The 20253-nt window shown below is 45.9% G+C and overlaps 1 protein-coding gene across 1 annotated transcript in view; it reads right to left on the minus strand.

Moving 5' to 3' along the window:
• The window catches only part of FAM83F (family with sequence similarity 83 member F), a 101699-nt gene extending 89132 nt beyond the window's left edge, over positions 1–12567 (minus strand). Inside the window, exon 1 of the mRNA XM_075832315.1 lies at positions 11985–12567. Within this exon, the coding sequence (XP_075688430.1) occupies positions 11985–12449 (465 nt within the window). The 5' untranslated portion in view covers positions 12450–12567. The remainder of the gene's footprint in view (positions 1–11984) is intronic.
• Positions 12568–20253: the final 7686 nt, after the last annotated feature.

A 20253-nucleotide genomic window follows, 5' to 3' on the forward strand; every position in this document is an offset into this window, starting at 1 on the left:
AAAAAACAAGACCTTATACAGCTATGTCAACGCAAAAATAAAAAAAAGTTATAGCTCTTGGAATGAGACGATGGAAAAACTTGAAAAATAGCAGGTCATTAAGGTCTAAAAAAGGACGGGCATTAAGGGGTTAAAGGAAATGTGTCGCTAGAAATTTTTTTTTTTTACTTAAACAATTATTATTTAAGTGATTACACATTGTTTTAATTTTTTCAAAAGTCAGGAAATATTATGACTTAATATTAATATTTCCATGTGCTGGTCACTAGAGGGAGCAGTTCCAAAAATTGCAGCATGGTCAATGTGGTAAAGCAACCTCATTGCTTTATGCTGCAAATTTGGGGTAGAAACACTCGCTCTAGTGTCCTCACACAATCCCCCATCCCTTATTCTGGCTAATGCCAGGAGAAGGAGGGGGTTGAATCTTCAAACCTCCTACACTGTGTGCCGCCATTTTCTGAGCGAATGCACAGTGTAGGAGGATTAGATACAGTGCTAATCAGACAGTATAACATGAACAGAATAGACACATCACATACACAAACATAACTTACCTGCTCCTGCCACCGCTGCCGCCTCAACTCCTATTCCTTGCGTCTTCCTTCCTTGAACATATGGCCGGAAGCCGCGGCCGGAAGTCGTCATCGGACTGTCCAGCAGCAGCTTCCGGTCCACATGAAAATAGTGCCGGATTTCGCTCTACTAACAAGCTTCGTTTTGGTGTGTGTGGGAGCGGCGCATGCGCCGTTTCCACACAGACAGCGTACGCTGCAGTGAATGGAACGGCTCCCGTTTGCATTCTCTATGGGGATGTATGTGCCGTATTCCATCTCTGTATGTGTCGTTAATCGACACATACAGAGATGAAAAAATAAATATGGCAGCCCCCATAGAGAAGTAAAAATAAAAAAAAGTAAAAAGTATAACACACGAACACAAATAAATACATTTTATTTTTTTATCACACTAAAAGCAATATGATAAAAAAAATAAAAAAAAATTCATGAGACCTTCCCTTTAAAGGAAATATGCAGGAAATGCAAATCAAAATGTGAATCATAACCATTACGTGACAAGACAAATATTTCACCCTCAGGCTATGACTTGCCCATAGACGTGATATGTATTCATTCTTCTGATCACTTCTGTAGCGTCTCTGTGATTTACAGCACAGCACAGCGAGATCTCGCTGTCAATGACAGCTTACAGCGTAATCTCGCAAGACTACGCCTGCTACGCTGTAACTCACAGAGACGCTACAGAAGTGGTCAGGAGAATGAATACACATCACGTCCTGGCTGGAGGTAATGTATATTCATTGTCATGACACATGAGTAGCGTTATAGTATGTTTATGTGACTGCACATAGCGATATAGCTATATCGCTATCTGCAGCGTAAATGAATGGGGAGAAGTATATGATGCTGATTTGTCAGCGTCATACACTCCTCTGTACAACGGCCACTTAGTCATATAGTAAAACACGCCCAGTTGTCCATTGAGAAACTCATTAGCATAAAGATAATATAGGTCATAACATAAATAAAAAACACTGCTGTAATCTACATTACAGCGCCGATCACATCATGTACAATATAGGGCACTTATAATGTGGTGACAGAGCCTCTTTAACTGCACAAAAAACACATTGTAATATAATAGCAGTAGTCTGTCCATAACACAAATTTCACCATTGACTTCTATTGAAAAATGACTTGCTGCGGTTTAAAAACGCAACATAAACGCACCGTGACCGCACGTGTGGCCTTACCCTTACAAATGCACTTGACATTTGTTGAAAGCATCATTACCACAGTACTTTTCCTATCACATGAGGATGTCTTATCCTGTCACGATCTAGGGCTATGTGATCCCACTAAGCCGCTCTGCCGTAGCGAAGAGCCAGCTGATCAAGTCACAGTCTATGCGAGTTCGTAGCACAAAGGTACCTGAAATAGTTCAGATGGTGGCAGGGACTCTGGCACGGATGGTCGTAGGAGCAACAGGTTGCGCCAGATGTGGCGGTTGACAGCAGGTTGCGCCAGACGACAATGGGTGTAGTAGAACACGACTCCAATCACTAACCGGCTCCGGATAACAGCACGGGATACAGGATACAGGTAGCAGGGCACGGGGAAAATGGGAACAACAGGATAACACTAAGGGACCATTTGCAAAGACTAACATGGGATTTACTGACAACGCTCAGGCAAGAATCAGAAGGGCAGGGCCCTTTTTATAGTTCAGAGTAATCAGGGAATAATTAATTATTTACATATGTGTGCACTGGCCCTTTAAGACCGGGAACCAGCGTGTGCATGCGCCCTCTAGTGAGCACTATGGGACAGAGCGGACGCATGTGCCGACGACTCCGGGGAGGGAGACGCCGGCAGGAAGAGGAAGATCTGCGGGAGGCAGGTAAGTGGAGGTCGCGGTCCGTGACCACGGCCGTAACATATCCTAGTATTGCTTCTAGGGGAGGCACCGTAAGGCAACACACAGTGTAATACAGAACTGTAAGGACTCCATGCGCTGCCAAACTGGCTTCGTGCACTTGGCTGCGTAAACAAGGTCCGGGCCTGATATCTCTATTAGGGTATGTTCACACGATGAGAGGCATTTACTTGTGAAAAGACAGACTGTTAACAGCTGCCTCGTTTCACACGTAAATGCTCCTCGCATTTTGCGAGCCGTCTGAGACGCTCGTAAATCTTGAGCTGTGCTTCATTGAGTTCAATGAAGAACAGCTCAAATTACGTGGCAAAGAAGTGTCCTGCACTTCTTTGCCGAGGCAGTCAATTTACGCGTCGTCGTTTGACAGCTGTCAAACGACGATGCGTAAATTACAGGTCGTCTGCACAATACGTCGGCAAACCCATTCAAATGAATGGGCAGATGTTTGCCGACGTATTGTAGCCCTATTTTCAGACGTAAAACGAGGCATAATACGCCTCGTTTACGTCTGAAAATAGGTCGTGTGAACCCAGCCTTACTGATAGAACGGCAAAAATATTTATTTAATTTTATTCTCTAGCTTGTTGGTCCCAATCGAGATCTGCCTCCTGGATAATTGTTTATTTGTTTTGTTCTCATTGTATCCAGAATTATTACTTTTTCTTTATTAGTATTATCTTGAAGTGCCGTATGTATGGAATTTCCATATCGACACAAGGTTTTGGCATGACTAGCCTAAGTAGAGTCATGTGCTGATTAACCATTTTACCTTTTATTCCCCTTCTTTCACCCCCTTCCCAATAAAGACACGTGACAACCGAGGTTGGATGTGAAATGGCCACAGCAGCCGTTTGTTTATTTATTTAACATTAATTAAATGCAATTTAATCCGAAACATTCGGATAACTCTTTTAGGAATTCGACCAGAGAATTCCTACTATAATTCACATGACCCAACATGGGTCAGTTAACACTAAACAGAGAAGGGGAAGTCCTTGAAGCCATTTTTCCGATTTCCTTTAAATTAGCCATCTGCAAACCACCACCAACTATTTACCTCCAGCCGTAAACCAGCTCGGAGGCACCGCTCACCCCTGCAGATGGCTCCAACCACCAGAAGACCACTTCAAAGGGATAACACCCTATCAAGTCTTCAAATGATCTACCATTTTTTGGGGGACACATACCCCCGATGCGACCCCCCCCACCATTTTGTACTGACCAACCTCAAGGACTCCCCCGCCACAGCGAAACAGGCCTTGACCACCTTAAGCCTGTGAGTCCCTCCAAACCACCACCGCCCTCTCAATTCCTTCTGCTAAAGCCAGGCTCCACAGATCAATTCCAACCTCGGTCAAATGTACTCCATCACTCCTCCAATAATTACCGACTCCTGACTCCAAATCCTTGTGTCGAACACAAATGCCCCCGTTCCTAGCAACAAAACGTGACACCGCCCGCTTTACCTTAATGCGGGCTTTGTTAACCCTCTCGACCGATCTCGCTAAACGCCCAAACTTCCTCGGAACGATGACCGACCAAACAATCACCAGGTGAGGATAAGATGCCCATAAACACAATAGATCGTGTTTAATATCCCGCACTAACTCGCGAAACGGGCGCACCCCCAGATCATTCCCCCCCGCATGTAACACCAGAACCTACGGAACCCTATCTAACTGAGAGTATGTCTGAAACTCAGTACCCGGCTCCACAACATACCTCGGAAGCCCAGCCAGTGTAAAACCGCATCGTGCCGTGGAATGCGAAGCTGGCGGCCATCTGGGCGAACGTCCGCCCGCAATGCCCCCCAGTGCACAAAAGAATGTCCTAAAATCCACACTAAAGCAAGGGTGATGATCTGAAAAGAAAGAACAAAACCGCACATGTCAAACAATCAAAGCTACCTTTCCGACTCTCAACAAATGAGGGCACACATAAGTCCGAAACCTGTTGGACTCCCACTGTACGATGCGACGCACACCCTCATCATCCAACCCCCAACGCCCAGCTTCAGTAGCAGCGCTGATCCTGACCGAGTGAGACGAGTAATACCCCTGCCCCACGCCAACCGCAGCCAAGCATTTTTTAAACACCGCACCAAATTGATACCTGGACAAAAACGAGCCATTCTCATGACGGAGCAATGGCGACCCAGTGGCAACCCGTGGCTTAAAAGCCACCATACAAGCGACTGGACACATCGCCGACCCTGGGAGGGCAAACAACACTATCCGCTTACCCCGACCTGCTTGATCAGTCTTGGACCGCCGCAAAAACTACTTGAGTCTATCCTCATATAGACCCACGTCCGCTTGCCGCAATACCCCAGCCCTCGCCGCCCTAGGAGAAACCAACTCCCCAATTCTGAGTGCTCCGAAAAACGCGAGGGAAAAAGCCAAACGGAACAACACTACCTCATAAGGCGAATTACAAACAGCCCCCAGCGATGCACCCAACGTCCCAAGGAGGGAAAATGAAACGGGTCGCCTCTGATCTGCTTCCGCCCTGCCGCGACGCAAACCTTTAAAAGCTTGTCTTACTAAAAAATGTTTGGACACATCCTGAAAACCCCGTAATTTAAATCCAAACGCCAAACCAGCAACAAAACGATTCACTTTTGCCAGGGAAAACCCAGCCTCCCAAGCATCCCCCAACCAGTACAACAATGCCACCAACCTGTCTTGCGCCGTGCTGACGTTACACAACACTCTTACCCACTCCTCCCACTGCTGCCAACACGCTGAATAAGCGCTCCAAGTCGCGCTAGCCAACGACCTTTCAATCAACCGTTCCACGGGACCGAAATCAGATCCCAGAGATGTTCCGGGCAAGCCAAACCGACCAGCTCCGCTCCCGGTGCCATTTGACGAAAACGATCCCACTGCGAGCGAGAAAGAGCATCAGCAATACAATTGGAAACCCCAGGTACATGCAAAGCAACCACCCACATGTTTAAAGACAAGCACACCAAAACTAAGTGACGCAACAACTGAACCACCGGTGGAGAAGATGCTGATAAGTTGTTAATTGAAAAAATGGGGAGAAACCTCCAGCTCACCAAATCCTGCGTCCCAGCCTGACACCTCGCACGGATCTCCGCGACGGCCCACGGTGGAAGTTGCAAGAAAAAAGGAGAAATGATCCAGCGCTGTGAGAAATCTTGCCATGACTAAGAGCACGGTCGGTGCTTGAAACGCGTAGGCTCGGGCACACGCCCGCACCATCAACCATCCTGGGACTGCGTCTCGTTCTACATTTTATATCTTCTATTGCCAATAAAAGTGGGATCCACGTATCCTTTTTATCCCGACACAGCGCTGGATCATTTCTCCTTTTTTCTTGCAAGTTGTTAATTGCTAACACCACCCCCATGTTATCGCAGTGGACACAAACCTTTTTATCCCTGAGCCTGTCCCCCCAAATGGTCACCGCCACCACGATGGGGAACAGCTCGAGCAGGGCCAGATTTCGCGTAAGGCCACTAGTCACCCAGCTGTCTGGCCAGTTCCCCGCACACCATTGACCTCCTGTGTACGCGCCAAAACCACCAGACCCTGCCGCGTCAGTAAACCGCTCCAACTCGCCCATCTCCTGTACCTGTGACATCCACAACGATCTACCATTATACTGCCCAAGGAACTCGTCCCAGACCTGCAGATCCGCTCTGTGATCCCCACCAATCCTCACAAAATGATGGGGCGCCCGGATACCCGCCGTCGCTGACGCCAATCTCCTACTAAAAATTCTACCCATTGGCATAATTCTACAGGCAAAGTTCAACTTTCCCAGCAGAGACTGAAGATCACGCAAAGTGATCTTCTTCAATTGGCAAGCCCGCCTGACCTCTTGCCGCAATGGCAATAATTTATCCTCAGGAAGCCTGCACTTCATTGCAACCGAATCAATTTGGATCCCCAAAAAACAGATGGTAGAGACCGGGCCCTCCGTTTTTTCAGGCGCCAGATGGATTCTAAAATCCGTTGCAACCCTCTGCAAGGAATACAATAAATTACCGCAAACCGGGGAACCGCTAGGGCCTACGCACAAAAAATCATCAAGATAATGTATTAAGGAATCCACCCCTGCTACACCCTTCGTCACCCATTCCACGAAACTACTAAACGCCTCGAAGTATGCGCAAGAAAGGGAGCACCCCATTGGAAGACACCTATCAACATAAAACCCCCCGTTCCAGAAGCAACCCAACAGCCGTTGGCTTTCTGGATGTACCGGCAGCAAGCGAAAAGCCGCCTCAATGTCAGTCTTTGCCAACAACGCACCGGGCCCGCCTCCCGCACTAACGCCACCTCTTTGTCAAATGACGTGTAAACAACCGAGCATAAGTCGTGATCTATCCCATCGTTCACCGACGCACCCCTGGGAAACGACAAATGCTGGATCAAACGGAATTTGTGAGGTTCCCGCTTTGGCACAACTCCCAAGGGTGATACCACTAAATTCTCAATCGGCGGCTCGGCAAAAGGCCCGGACATCCGACCCAAAGACACTTCTTTCAAAAGCTTTTCTGAAACAACCGCCGAGTGCAGATAAGCCGGCTTAAGGTTGCGCCGTGTAACCGGAACCTCATATGGAGGGGGGGATAACAAAACCAAATAAAAACCCCTCATAAATTAACTTGGCCGCAACTCTATCCGGATATTCACTTAGATACGGGGCCATCCTTTCCACCCTCACCGGTGACCGCCCCTTGACCAACTGAAGAGGACTGAGGGCCTGACCGCCTCCCTTTCCGCATACATTTTGAGGCCCCGAGCGAGGAGCCGTTGCACTCTGAACAGACATGTTTAAATTTACATGTGGCCCCGAACTTACACTGGCCATCATTGAATTGCTAGCAGAACTCAAGTTTTGACCCGGAACCCTGCCCGGACTGACTAGACTGGCCCCCATGGCCAACGCTCCCGGGAAAGGACTGTTTAACCGGCGCCGTAACCCGTAACCACAGCGCAATATCCTTTTGATCCCACCGGATCGCTGGCCGGACCGCCTTCCGCTGGCGAAATTGCTTGTCGTACCGCAACCACGCCTGACCCCCGTATGCCCGATAGGCCTCCCCGATGGCATCAAAATAACAAAACAACGCCGAGCAATTCTCCGGCGCCTTTTCCCCGATCACGCTTGCCAAAATAGCAAAAGCTTGCGACCAATTGACGAACGTCTGCGGGATAAGCCTATACCGCCAACGTTCTTCTTCCTCTTTCTTACTCTCATCCCGCTTGCCCTTATCCAAATTGAATTTCGCAAGCGGCAGAAGAGAAAATATCTCCACGTATTCATCCTTCCAAATCCGTTCACGTACCTCTTGCTTAAGGTGAGCCCCTAAAGGGCCCTCAAAACAGACGTAAATCTCGCCCCGAGCACGATCATCAAGCCGAATCCTATCCCCATCCTTCTGCGCCTCGGTTTGGACAGACACTGCTACCGCTTCTTTTGCCACCCCCGGGACCTCCCCAACCATGGACCGCGACTGTACATCACGAGGACCTACCCAGACCACGACCGGAGACCCCGCCGGAACTACAGGCGCCGCTGCCCTATCTAAGCGCCCGACTAGCTCGCGCAAACAACCCACTAAATCTGATAAGCCATCGCGCCCGGCAACGCCACTACCGACAGCCGCTACCTCCCCGCTCGCTGCCCCACCCCCAACACCCGACATGAAAATTGCTGGATACGGTAACGTAGGAGTTACACACTCACCAGGCTGCCCAGGCGCTGTATTCCCGCCAGCCGGAAAATCCTGACCGCGTTGCGACTCATCTAGTTCTCCATCTTCCAAATCCTCTCTCGCCGCCGACTGGTACTCACACCGACATCTTCGACACGTGGGATCCCGGCACGCTGACAGATGGGCCGACAACCTGCCGCCCGACCGCAGGGACCCAGACTTCCGACCGGACCTGTTGCCTCGTCGTCGTCGCTGATCTTGGCGTCCTCACCGATGCTCTCGAGGAAGCCTGCCCCCTGGCCGGAACATCACCATGCGGGGCGGCCGTATACTGCCCTCCGAACACAGCGTCTGAAGGCGGGGGTGTGACAGGGAGCCCGGCCTGTGACCCCCTGTTAACCGCCGAGCCCCGTCGCGGCTGGGGATTCCTGCCAGGACGCCCTGGGAGGAGGCGCTGGGAGGAGGCGCCCGTCCCAGCAGCCTGGCCTGCAGCGTCCTTAGAATGGCTCCCCCTGCGACGCCGGGCCCGCGGGGCCACGTCTGGACTAAGACGCTCTGGTGGGCGAGCCCTACGGGAGCGGCGGGGTGACCTAGCCTGAGCAACCGCCGCTCCCGCCGAAGCCCTCTGCTTTATAGTAGCAGGGGCAGGCATTAACAGCTCTCCCCCTACCGCCATATCCCCAGCGTCTGAGAGGGGGGCTGGGGAGGGGAGCGCATCAGCGCGGGCTGCCGACCCAGAAGACGGGCCCGCCTGAGGGATCCGGGCCAGCGACGCCACAGTCTCCTCCAGCCAGCCCGGATCGTGGTAAGCAGCTGCTGCCCGCAGCTGATCGAGCAGCAGGACCGGAGACGCCATTGCAGGTAAGCAGAAACTGTCTAAGCTAAGCTAAATTATTACTTGTTTCTCCTCCCGCTGCTTCCGGCTCAATGCCGAAAACAGCGGGAGGAACAGATACCACACCCCGGCTCCTCCCATCTCTCCCTCCTCCCTCTCCCTGCCTCACCTAACCTGTCCTCACTCCTTTTGGCTGGCGACCCTCCCTCCTACGGCAGTCATGGAGGCTTCCCGTTAAGCACTCCGTGCTGCCGTCCAGCCTCTGCTTACAGTTCTACAGTGCATAAAAGAAGTCTGAGGTCATCATGTAACGATCACAATAACTTGTGATCCAAACAGGTACATGACACAGCATCTGGAAAATCCATACTGCATAACGCTCAAAGAATCTGACACTACAAGATTGTTTTTACAACAAGGATGTATAATATCTGTATAGTAAGTTGTTACTGTTACAATACTTTTACAGAGACTTGTTGGTGCCCCATGGGACCCAGCACCCGATGCACATGCCCCACCAGCTATGTCCTTTTTACATTGGAAAGAAAAATAGCAGCTCTATATCTACTATGGGAATTCTAGGAATTCTGCAAACCTTACAGTAATGTGCAAAGCTGTTGCTTGTCAAGCAGACAACCCTAGAACATTGTCTTTTATAGTTTACATATAGTTGGAGATAAATCATAAAAATACCAATTAGAGGAAGTTGAAGACAAAATAGAAACATAATATGCTAGATAAAACAGTGATAAATCTGCTTTTACGTACAACTCTCTGGATTACAGTTGTTCACTTCAGAGAACATGTTTCAGGAAGTAACATATTTTATAGTGTAAACTCAAACAACTGAAGATTATAAATGGCCTCTTCAATACTTATTTATAATGCAGACAATATATCATTGGAGCATCCCTTTAAATAAAAGTTTGAAACAAAATTTCAAACACTTATGTACTATGGCACACTTCCAAGGTTTGGAAACCAGATTTCTGTCTCCATAAGAACTGGGTCATCCATGTGATCGGATTTTTTTCCTAAATCATAAAATCCATTCCATAGTTTTATTGTAACTTGAATAACGTAAAAAATTCAGAGCAAGACAAAGCTGGCCCTACATTAATGATTTCAGCGGATCATTTCTGAACTACTTGTTGTTCACAATTCGTCTGTGAAGGTTTTCCATTCGGACAACAACTCCATATCTGCCTAGACCTATTGCCTGGTCCAGGCTTATATTGATGATATGCAGTTTTGTTGTTTGGCATGAATGACTTTCCAACAACTGCACCCAACAATGAGTAAAAAAAAAATCAGACACAGCAGATCAACTTTTCCACAGTTATCTGTCTTTGATCGCGTCTGTCATGCCCATTCGTGTCATGAAAATATCACAACAGAAAATTTTTCTGCAATTCATGTTGCGTGCCATGAATAAAGACACAAGACGTGTCAGAAATGCGTAGGCACCATTTAACGGGGTTCATTCTGATCCTTTACCCATCTCTCATCTCTGTACTCTGCTCAACTATACTACTATTTCTATATAGTTCATTTTATTTTTGTTATAGCAATAAAATTGGAACAGGAGTTTCTTTTTACTTACACTCAGCGCTGGATTTTGGCTCTACTTTTTTCCCTGTTGTTCGACCGCTGGCCGTGCGGGAATCCGGGCGCTGTCTGTTCTCGGACCCAACCTATGGTGAGCTGGAGGATTACCTCCCCCCCCTCTTCCCTACTTGTAATTTTTGAGAACATTTTTTCAATTGGCCTTTTCGGTCGTCCAAAATCTCTACTGTCTGTTCAGCTTAAAAGCTGGCAATTAGGCCTTGTTCACATGGTGCTCAAAAAACCCAAAGTATAAACGAATCAAAATCGCTAGCGTTTTTGCAAAGCGCTTTTTAAAATACAGGCGTTTTTGACTCGTTTTGAACAAGGCCTAAAGGGGTTTTTACCATCAGAGGCATTTATGACATATCTACAGGATAGCCATTTTTTTTACTGGATGTTTGACCAATAAAAGAACATATTGATTGAAACTTGGGAGACGTGTGCTGCTGTTCACCACGCTTTTTCTGAATATCTACAGGATATGTCATAAAGGCCAGATAGGTGTGGGTCCCACCTCTGGGACCCACACCTATCTCTAGAATGGGGCCCCTTAAACCCTGTTTTATTGCTCTGTGTTGTGGCTAACTCGTGTGGTTTCCGACCATGAATTCTATGGGACATAAGGAAACTCGCTAGTTTCCGTATGTCCCATAGAACTGAATGGTAGTTATAGATTGCTCGCATGCTACACTACTTTCATAACTGCCATTCACTACTATGGGAGTTACAGGAACAGCATATCTCAGCGAGCTATGCTGTTTTCGTAATTCATGGACAGAAATTACATGATTCAGCCACAACACAGAGCGGTAGAGCGTGTTTTAGGGGGCCCCGTTCTAGAGAGATCCTATGGATATCTTATAAATATCTTTGATGGGAAACCCCCTTTAATTTGTTTTTTTAATTTCATTATTGATTCTTGAATTGTGCTTTACATTTATTTATGTTGGTAAAATTAATATTTTGATACTGCATGCAGACTGCTAACCAAGAATAGACGTCTAGACATGTCTGAACACTGCTATAGATCACACTGCCTAGATCACGGTCTCTCTCACTAGGGCCAACAATAACTGGCGCGCTAGACTTTACATGAAGGTGCTGAATATATGCTTGGAATAACTTTGCGTGCTGTTAAATGACTGGGCTTGTCAAACTAACTTTCAAACTTTTCAGAACTATCCAGAGAACTTACACTCCAGATAATACAGTCACTTTGCTAACATAAATGGAAAGAGAAATGGAATACATTTTTCCAATACTTTAAAAGAATTAAAATTGATTGCATTCAATTCTTTCAGTACATATGGACATTACTGGAGATTAGGTACGTCTATGGCCAGTTTAAGGCCTATTGAGCTAACTTTTTGTTACAGAGTTAAGGATCAAACTTACCCTCTTTGCATTCTGGATTATATCTCTCACAACAGCCTTTATCGTGGGAGCATCTTCCTTAGGAGGGTGGGTATATACCAGCATCTTGCTGACACCTCTGTAAAAACCTTTCTCGGGCCACCCGAGGTCCAAAGGTGGGATCTCTGTATCAGTAAGTGTAGGCCAGTATTGCAAGGAGGATTCTTTCTCCTTCTCCTGCTTATTTGCCTGCTGTTTAGTTTGTTTCTTTGGACTTTCAATTTGATATTTCTTAAAATCAGTTTTCAGGTCTGTTAGCTCCTTGGTAGAAAGAAAATCCTTTAGCTGTTTCTCCTTAATGTGTTGTCTGTAATCCTGGATCCCATTATTAACTAGAACTTCTAGGCACCTCCTCTGGTCTTCACTGTAGTAGAAGTAGAACATGTTCTCAGTGACTTTCTCATTAACATGTTCATCTCTCAAGCACAGCTGCTGTGACTCAGCCATAATGGTGTAATCCTCCTCTGACTCCGTCACCTAGTATTTCCTTACATTATATACAGGAGGGTGTGGTAAGGGAGAGCTCACCTGAGCCCATCCCTCTCCTTCACCCAACCTCCAATCCTTCTTCTGCCAAACGCAACAAGCAGTTCAACCTGAATCCTGAAAGAAAATCACAAGCAAAAAAAAATACTGGATCAAGGAAACGTTTGTTGTCATGTGTTCAGACAAACAGTAGATTCTAATCTGCCAGTATCTGGTGAAAGTTACATTGAAATCATAAAAGTACAATTATAACTTATTTTAATGGTTAATGGAAGAACTTGGAAAGTTTGATGAAAATATTATGATAATAAAATCTTTAATGTAATAAATAAAAGTTGAGATATATATGGCACAATTATCATGTTATTTATGTATTTAAAGGGGTTCTCTCAGGACAGGCATTGATAGCGTATCACTAGGACCGATGTGACCCCCAGAGAACAATGATACAGGGAAGTGCTGCGTCATTTTGTTTCCGGACGGCATTGCTTTGCTTTTGACCAGCGGCCTCCAGAAAAAGATGAGCTGACAGGAGACAAAGTAGCATAGTGCATCCCTAACACCACTGTCACTTTGTTCTAGCGATTGGCAGGGGTTACCTCTGTGGGCCCCCACTGATCGGACATTGATGGCATATCCCAATTATATGCCAACAACAATGTATTTTATAAGAGAAAACCTTTCATGTAAAAAGTAATACTGTGATATGATTGTTAAAAATGAGAGGGAAACTCAAGCTTGGGGCTACATGAGCAATTTATTGATATAATGTTGTCATTGAACTCTCTCCATGTACAAATTCTGTTTTCAGCCATCTATTCAGGTTATTCTGCAATACCAGAAACAGCCCAATGACAAGATTGGCGCTGTTTCAATAAAAATAAACCTTTATTTGTAATCTCAGACAACTGATTTAACATGTCTGCTGTTAATATTAGAATTGGTAAAGAAAGAGATTTCAACAAGAATTCTCTAATATAATATTTACTGTAGTTTGAAACTTGATCTTCGCTCTTTTAAAATGTAATGTAAAGATTGTTTTACAGGAGCTTACAAACAACCTATCTGCCTACTTAAAAATAATAATAATAATAATAATAATAATAAATAATAATAATATTAATAGAATAAAAAAAGATATGGGCAATACATCAAAGCAGTTTGTTATATATCTATTACTCGGCAGAGGCATAACTTATAACTTGAAGCTCCTTGGCCCCAATGCAAAATCTTTAACGGAGCCACTCACCTACCATGTGCCATTTATACTATTGGTATCTTCTTACATGGCAGAGATGTGTGCATAATAATGCCCACACAGATGCCCCCATACAGTATAATGCCCACACATATTCCCCCATACAATATAATGCCCCCATAGCTGCCCCACACAGCATAATGCCCCCATACAGTATAAAGCCCCCATAGCTGTCCCCATGCAGTATAAAGCCCCCATAGCTGTCCCCATACAGTATAAAGCCCTCATAGCTTACCCCATACAGTATAAAGCCCCCATAGCTGTCCCCATACAGTATAAAGCCCTCACCGCTGACCCCATACAGTATAATGCCACTTTAGCTGCCCCCATAGATTATAATACCCCCTTAGCTGCCACCATAAAGTATAATGTCCCATAGATGCCCCATAGAGTATAATGCCTTCATAGCTGCCCCATTGAGTATAATGCCACCTTAGCTGCCCCATACCGTATAATGCTGCCTTAGCTGCCCCCATACCGTATAATGCCCCCTTAGCTGCTCCCATGCAGTATAATGCCCCATAGCTGCCTCATACAGTATAATGCCCCCATATCTGCCCCATACAGCATAATGCCCCATAGTTGCCTCAACTTATTTTTACACTTTCTAATAGCCCCCCTAGGGGATTTGAACCAGCAATCGCTAGATCGCTGGTACAGTACACTGCAATACTAATTTATATCGTCATTTTTACAGGCTTCTGTTAATCCCAGGGCTTGAAGAGACTCTGTCACCAGTTTATAACTTCCCTATCTTTTGCCTAATCTAATAGGCGCTTTAATGTAGATAAGTAATGTGTTTTAAAAAAAAAAAAACAACTTATATTTTTGACAAAGTTTTGAGCATTTTAAGTGTTATGCAAATTTGTTCTTAATGCCCAAGTGGGCGTTTTTTTACTCTTGACCAAGTGGGCGTAGTAAAGAGAAGTGTATGACGCTGACCAATCAGCCTGGAGGTGATGTCTGGTCATAATCATGTCGCTTGTGTGAAGGAACTACGGGAGTAAGTGACAGCACAGCGTGATCTCGCGAGATGTCAAAAATATAAAAAAAAAACACATTACTTATCTACATTAAAGCGTCTATTAGATTAGGTAGAAAATAGGGCAGTTATAAACTGGTGACAGAGCCTTTTTAACAGAGGCAGACAGAAGACAGAACTGGGGGCCTTCATTAAGTCCCAGGGCTGCCATGACAACCATCGGCACACAGGGGTCGCCCCCTCTTTCTAGATGCTTAGATGGTCGCTATTGACCGCGGCATCAAGTGGTTAAATAGCCAGGAACAACGTGATAATAATCAACTAAAACCCACAGCGTGTGAGCCTGCTCCAGACTTTACCCCCCCCCCCCCACCAGGACGTGCAGTTACGTCCAGGTGAGCAAAGGGGTGAATAAATAAATGCTTTATTTGTTTTTAAACAACTTTTAAATTGGCTTTTATGTTTTTGTTTTTTTTACTATTTAAGATACAGCTTCTATGCACCCTTTAGTGACACACACACACACACACACACACACACACACACACACACACACACACACACACACACACACTATAATGCCCCTTTAGTGCCCCCATACAGTATAATAATAATATTTAATAATATAATATATTGTAACCCCTTCAAGGACACAGTATTTTGTCCTCTAATTGTGCCCACACAGTATTATGCCCCCTAAGTGCCACACACATTATATTGCACCAATAAGTAATACCACCATACACTGAATAATACCACCATACTGTGACTAGATAACACCGCCATATACTTAATAATACCACCATACTGTGACTAAATAATACCACCATACACTGAATAATACCACCATACTGTGACTAGATAACACCACCATACACTGAATGGATAATACCACCATACACGGAATAATACCACCATACTATGACTAGATAACACTGCCATACACTGAATAATACCACCATGCCATGACTAACCATACACTGAATAATGCTACAATACTGTGACTACATAACACCACCATACACTGACTGGATAATACCACCATACACTGAATAATACCACCATACTGTGACTAGATAGTACCACCATACACTGAATAATAACACCATACTGTGACTAGATAATACCACAATACCGTGACTAGATAAAACCATTATACACTGAATAATACCACCATACAATGACTAGATGACACTATGGGAAGAAAAAGTTGTGCGCAACTTTGCGAATATTTCAAAATGTCTGATAGGGCAACATTGAAATTGATTCACATGTCGTCCTAATACTAAAATTCTAGCCTTATAGCCAATTCTCCCCCCCCCCCCCACACACACACAAGCAAACTATGACTAAGCCCTGCTCCGCCATACATTTTATTTAGGATGTATTCACACGTTGCGTTCATATTTTGATGCAATTTTTACAAAACTAAATGTAGCAAAAGCTGCAATATGGCTACAACACGTGAATATACTCTTAGGCCGGATTCACACGAGCGTGTGCTTTATGCGCACGCAAAAAACGCTGCGTTTTGCCTGCGCAAAAGGCACTTAACAGCTCCGTGTGGCATTAGCATATGATGCGCGGCACCATGCTGTTCGCGCAGCCGCCATCATTATGACACTCCGTTTGGATGTTTGTAAACAGAAAAGCACGTGGCGCTTTTCTGTTTTCATTCATCCTTTTCACAGCTGTTGCACAAATCATGCTGGTCGCACGGAAATGCTTGTGAAATCCGTGTGGCTTTCGTGGTTTTCACGCACCCATTGACTTCAATGGGTGCGTGATGCGCGAAAAACGCTCAAAGAACGGACATGTAGTGAGTTTTACGCAGCGGACTAACGCTGCGTAAAAATCACGCACCTGTCTGTACGGCCCCATAGACTAATATAGGTCCGTGCGACGCGCATGAAAATCACGCGTGTTGCACGGACGTATATCTCGTTTATCTGAATAAGCCCTTAGGGTAGGAATACACGTAGCGTAAACACTGCAGATTTTCTGCAACAGACTTTATTGTGGAAAATCTGCAGCATAATACAGTATCAGCTGATTGGATGAGATTTGAACAAGTCTCATCTCTACACAGAAACTGTACATAAATTGATCTGCGGTGCGTTTTTTTAAAATCTGCAGCATGTCAATTTATGCTACGGAATAGCTGCTCTTGTATTGTAGGGGTATGTTCACACGGCCTATTTCTGGCCGTAAACGACCGAAAAACGGCCGAAAAATCGGAAGCAGAAGCTCTGACGGGCCGTTTTTTTTACGCGGCTGTTATGAAAAACGGCCACGTAAAAAAACGGCTTCGAAAAAGAAGTGCATGTCACTTCTTGGGACGTTTTTGGAGCTGTTTTCATAGACTCCTGAAAACAGCTCCAAAAACGGCTGTAAAAAACGCTGTGAAAACGCTGTGAGAAATTTGCGAGTGGCTTAAAAAACGTCTGAAAATCAGGAGCTGTTTTCCCTTGAAAACAGCTCCATATTTTCAGACGTTTTTGAGTTTGTGTGTGAACATACCCTAGTAGTTACCCATTGAATTCAATGGGAGGTATAACCCGCAACAAAGAGTCATGTGTTGCGGCAGAAAATCTCAAATGAGAAAAAAAAAAGCTTATTCTTGCTCCCGTAGTCATAGCGATGCGTATTCTCTTCTGAGCACAGCCTGGCCTCCCGGGATGACGATTCATTTCATATAACTGCTGCAGCCAATCAAAGGCTGCAGCGGTCACATGGACTACCGCGTCATCCCAGGAGGCCAGACTGCACTCAGAAGAGAATACGCATCGCTATGACTGCGGCTGGGAGTATTAGCTTTTTACATTTTATTTCTGGAGTCTTTGCGCAGCGGACATGCCGCCCGAAAAACTGCACCAAAATTTGGTGCGTTTTTTTCAGGTGGAATTCCCTGCGGTTTCCAGGACGGATACATTGTGTCGTTTTATGCGGTCTATCCACCCTGTGTGTCGCTACCCCTATAATCAAGTCGCTCTCCCCAACAAAAATTATCTCTAAAGAATACTTTCTCCCCCATGCATAACATTTGCAGCTAAGTTCCCCTCTCCCACATATCATTTATAATAAGCTCCTACACAACAAAATAAACTATACAGAAGCCCCCCTCCCCACAAAATAGATTTGTAAAGAATCCCCCCAAACTCCTATAGCATTTAGACAATGTCCCCTCCCCCACAAAATCGATCTATAAAAAATCCCCACACACAAAGCACCTATAAACAAGTCTCCCCTCCCAACAAAATCTATCTATGCAAAAAAACAACAACATCCTGTTACACATCATTTGTAGCTCCCTCTTTCCTCCTCTCTCACACAGCACATAGATGAACATGGATTACACTAAAGCTTATTCTCTTTCCAGAGTCCTGCGCTCCGTGGAGGAGTCTTCACTGTGGCAGCAGCCGAGGAGAGCTGCGGGAGGCGCTGAGTCTGTCTGCAGGACAGGCTGTGCTGATTGGTGGAGCAGAGAGAGGCCCCTGCTGCTCCACCAATCAGCGCTCACTTCACAATGCAAAGGAGAGGAAGGAACATTTCTCCTCTCTGATGTGTGGCCTGTACATGAAACCCCTCCCGGCCCCCTTTTTACTTAAGAGGCTCTGTCACCAGATTTTGCAACCCCTATCTGCTATTGCAGCAGATAGGCGCTGCAATGTAGATTACAGTAACGTTTTTATTTTTAAAAACGAGCATTTTTGGCCAAGTTATGGCCATTTTTGTATTTATGCAAATGAGGCTTGCAAAAGTACAACTGGGCGTGTTGAAAAGTAAAAGTACAACTGGGCGTGTATTATGTGCGTACATCGGGGCGTTTTTACTACTTTTACTAGCTGGGCGTTGTGTATAGAAGTATCATCCACTTCTCTTCAGAACGCCCAGCTTCTGGCAGATCACGCTGTGACGTCACTTCCCCAGGTCCTGCATCGTGTCAGACGAGCGAGGACACATCGGCACCAGAGGCTACAGTTGATTCTGCAGCAGCATCAGCGTTTGCAGGTAAGTAGCTTACCTGCAAACGCTGATGCTGCTGCAGAATCAACTGTAGCCTCTGGTGCCGATGTGTCCTCGCTCGTCTGACACGATGCAGGACCTGTGAGTGACGTCACAGCGTGATCTCTCGAGAACACGGCTGTGTCTGCACTGCCAGAAGCTGGGCGTTCTGAAGAGAAGTGGATGATACTTCTCGTCAGAACGCCCAGCTAGTAAAAGTAGTGAAAACGCCCCGATGTACGCACATAATACACGCCCAGTTGTACTTTTCAACACGCCCAGTTGTACTTTTGCAAGCCTCATTTGCATAAATATAAAAATGGTCATAACTTGGCCAAAAATGCTCGTTTTTTAAAAATAAAAACGTTACTGTAATCTACATTGCAGCGCCTATCTGCTGCAATAGCAGATAGGGGTTCCAAAATCTGGTGACAGAGCCTCTTTAGTCCGGTGGGAAGCAAGGAAGGGGGTTGTAAAAAAATAACTAATTTGGCGCCGCCCCGGAAGGAGCCGACCTAGCACTGCTGAGTCGCCGGGCCCGGGCAGCTGCTGAGTCGCCGGCCTGCTGCTTCTGAAATACAAGCAGGGGAAGGGAGCCAGCACAGCGCCCTCTTCCACCTGCTGGAGTGATGCACCCTGTCCAATGGCACAGGTCACACACCCCTAAGGCTGGCCCTGTTTCTGACACACAGAATCCAGCTAATAACAATTACGTCTAGAGACACGCAGGATCAGCTTTAGGCATCATTTACATGACCGTGATATACGTCCGTGCGACGCGCGTGCTTTTCACGCGGGTCGCACGGACTTATACAAGTCTATGGGGCAGTGCAGACAGTCCGTGAGTTTTGCGCAGCGTGAGTCCGCTGCGTAAAACTCACGACATGTTCTATATTTCCCCGTTTTTCGCGCATCACGCACCCATTGAAGTCAATGAGTGCGTGAAAACCACGCAAGTCGCACGGAAGCACTTCCGTGCGAACTGCGTGGTTCGCGCAACAGCTCTCATTCTCTGAATGTAAACAGAAAAGCACCACGTGCTTTTCTGTTTACAAACATCCAAACGGAGTGTCAAAATGATGGCGGCTGCGAGAAAATCTCGCAGCCGCGCATCATACACTGATGACACACGCAGCTGTTAAGTGCCTTTTGCGCACGCAAAACGCCGCATTTTTTGCGTGCGCAAAACGCACACGCTCGTGCAAATCAGGCCTTAAGTCGAGCCGCCAGTTCAGCTGAACTGACAGAATCGGCTTTGACAGAGTGCTGAAGGGTGTATTGCAATTATATTGCACCTACGCGTTTCAGACACGTGCAGTGTCCTTCATCATGGTATACATGATGAAGGACACTGCACGTGTCTGAAACGCGTAGGTGAAATATAATTGCGATACACCCTTCAGAACTTTGATTCATAGTTTTAAATTTGATTTACAATAAAATTGGAACTCTGATTCCTTTTATTTACGCACAAGCGCTGGATCACAGTCTCTTTCTTTTCCAACCCTTTTAACTACTTC

Source organism: Rhinoderma darwinii, chromosome 7 (genome assembly GCF_050947455.1).
Source record: "Rhinoderma darwinii isolate aRhiDar2 chromosome 7, aRhiDar2.hap1, whole genome shotgun sequence".
Taxonomy (NCBI): domain Eukaryota; kingdom Metazoa; phylum Chordata; class Amphibia; order Anura; family Rhinodermatidae; genus Rhinoderma; species Rhinoderma darwinii.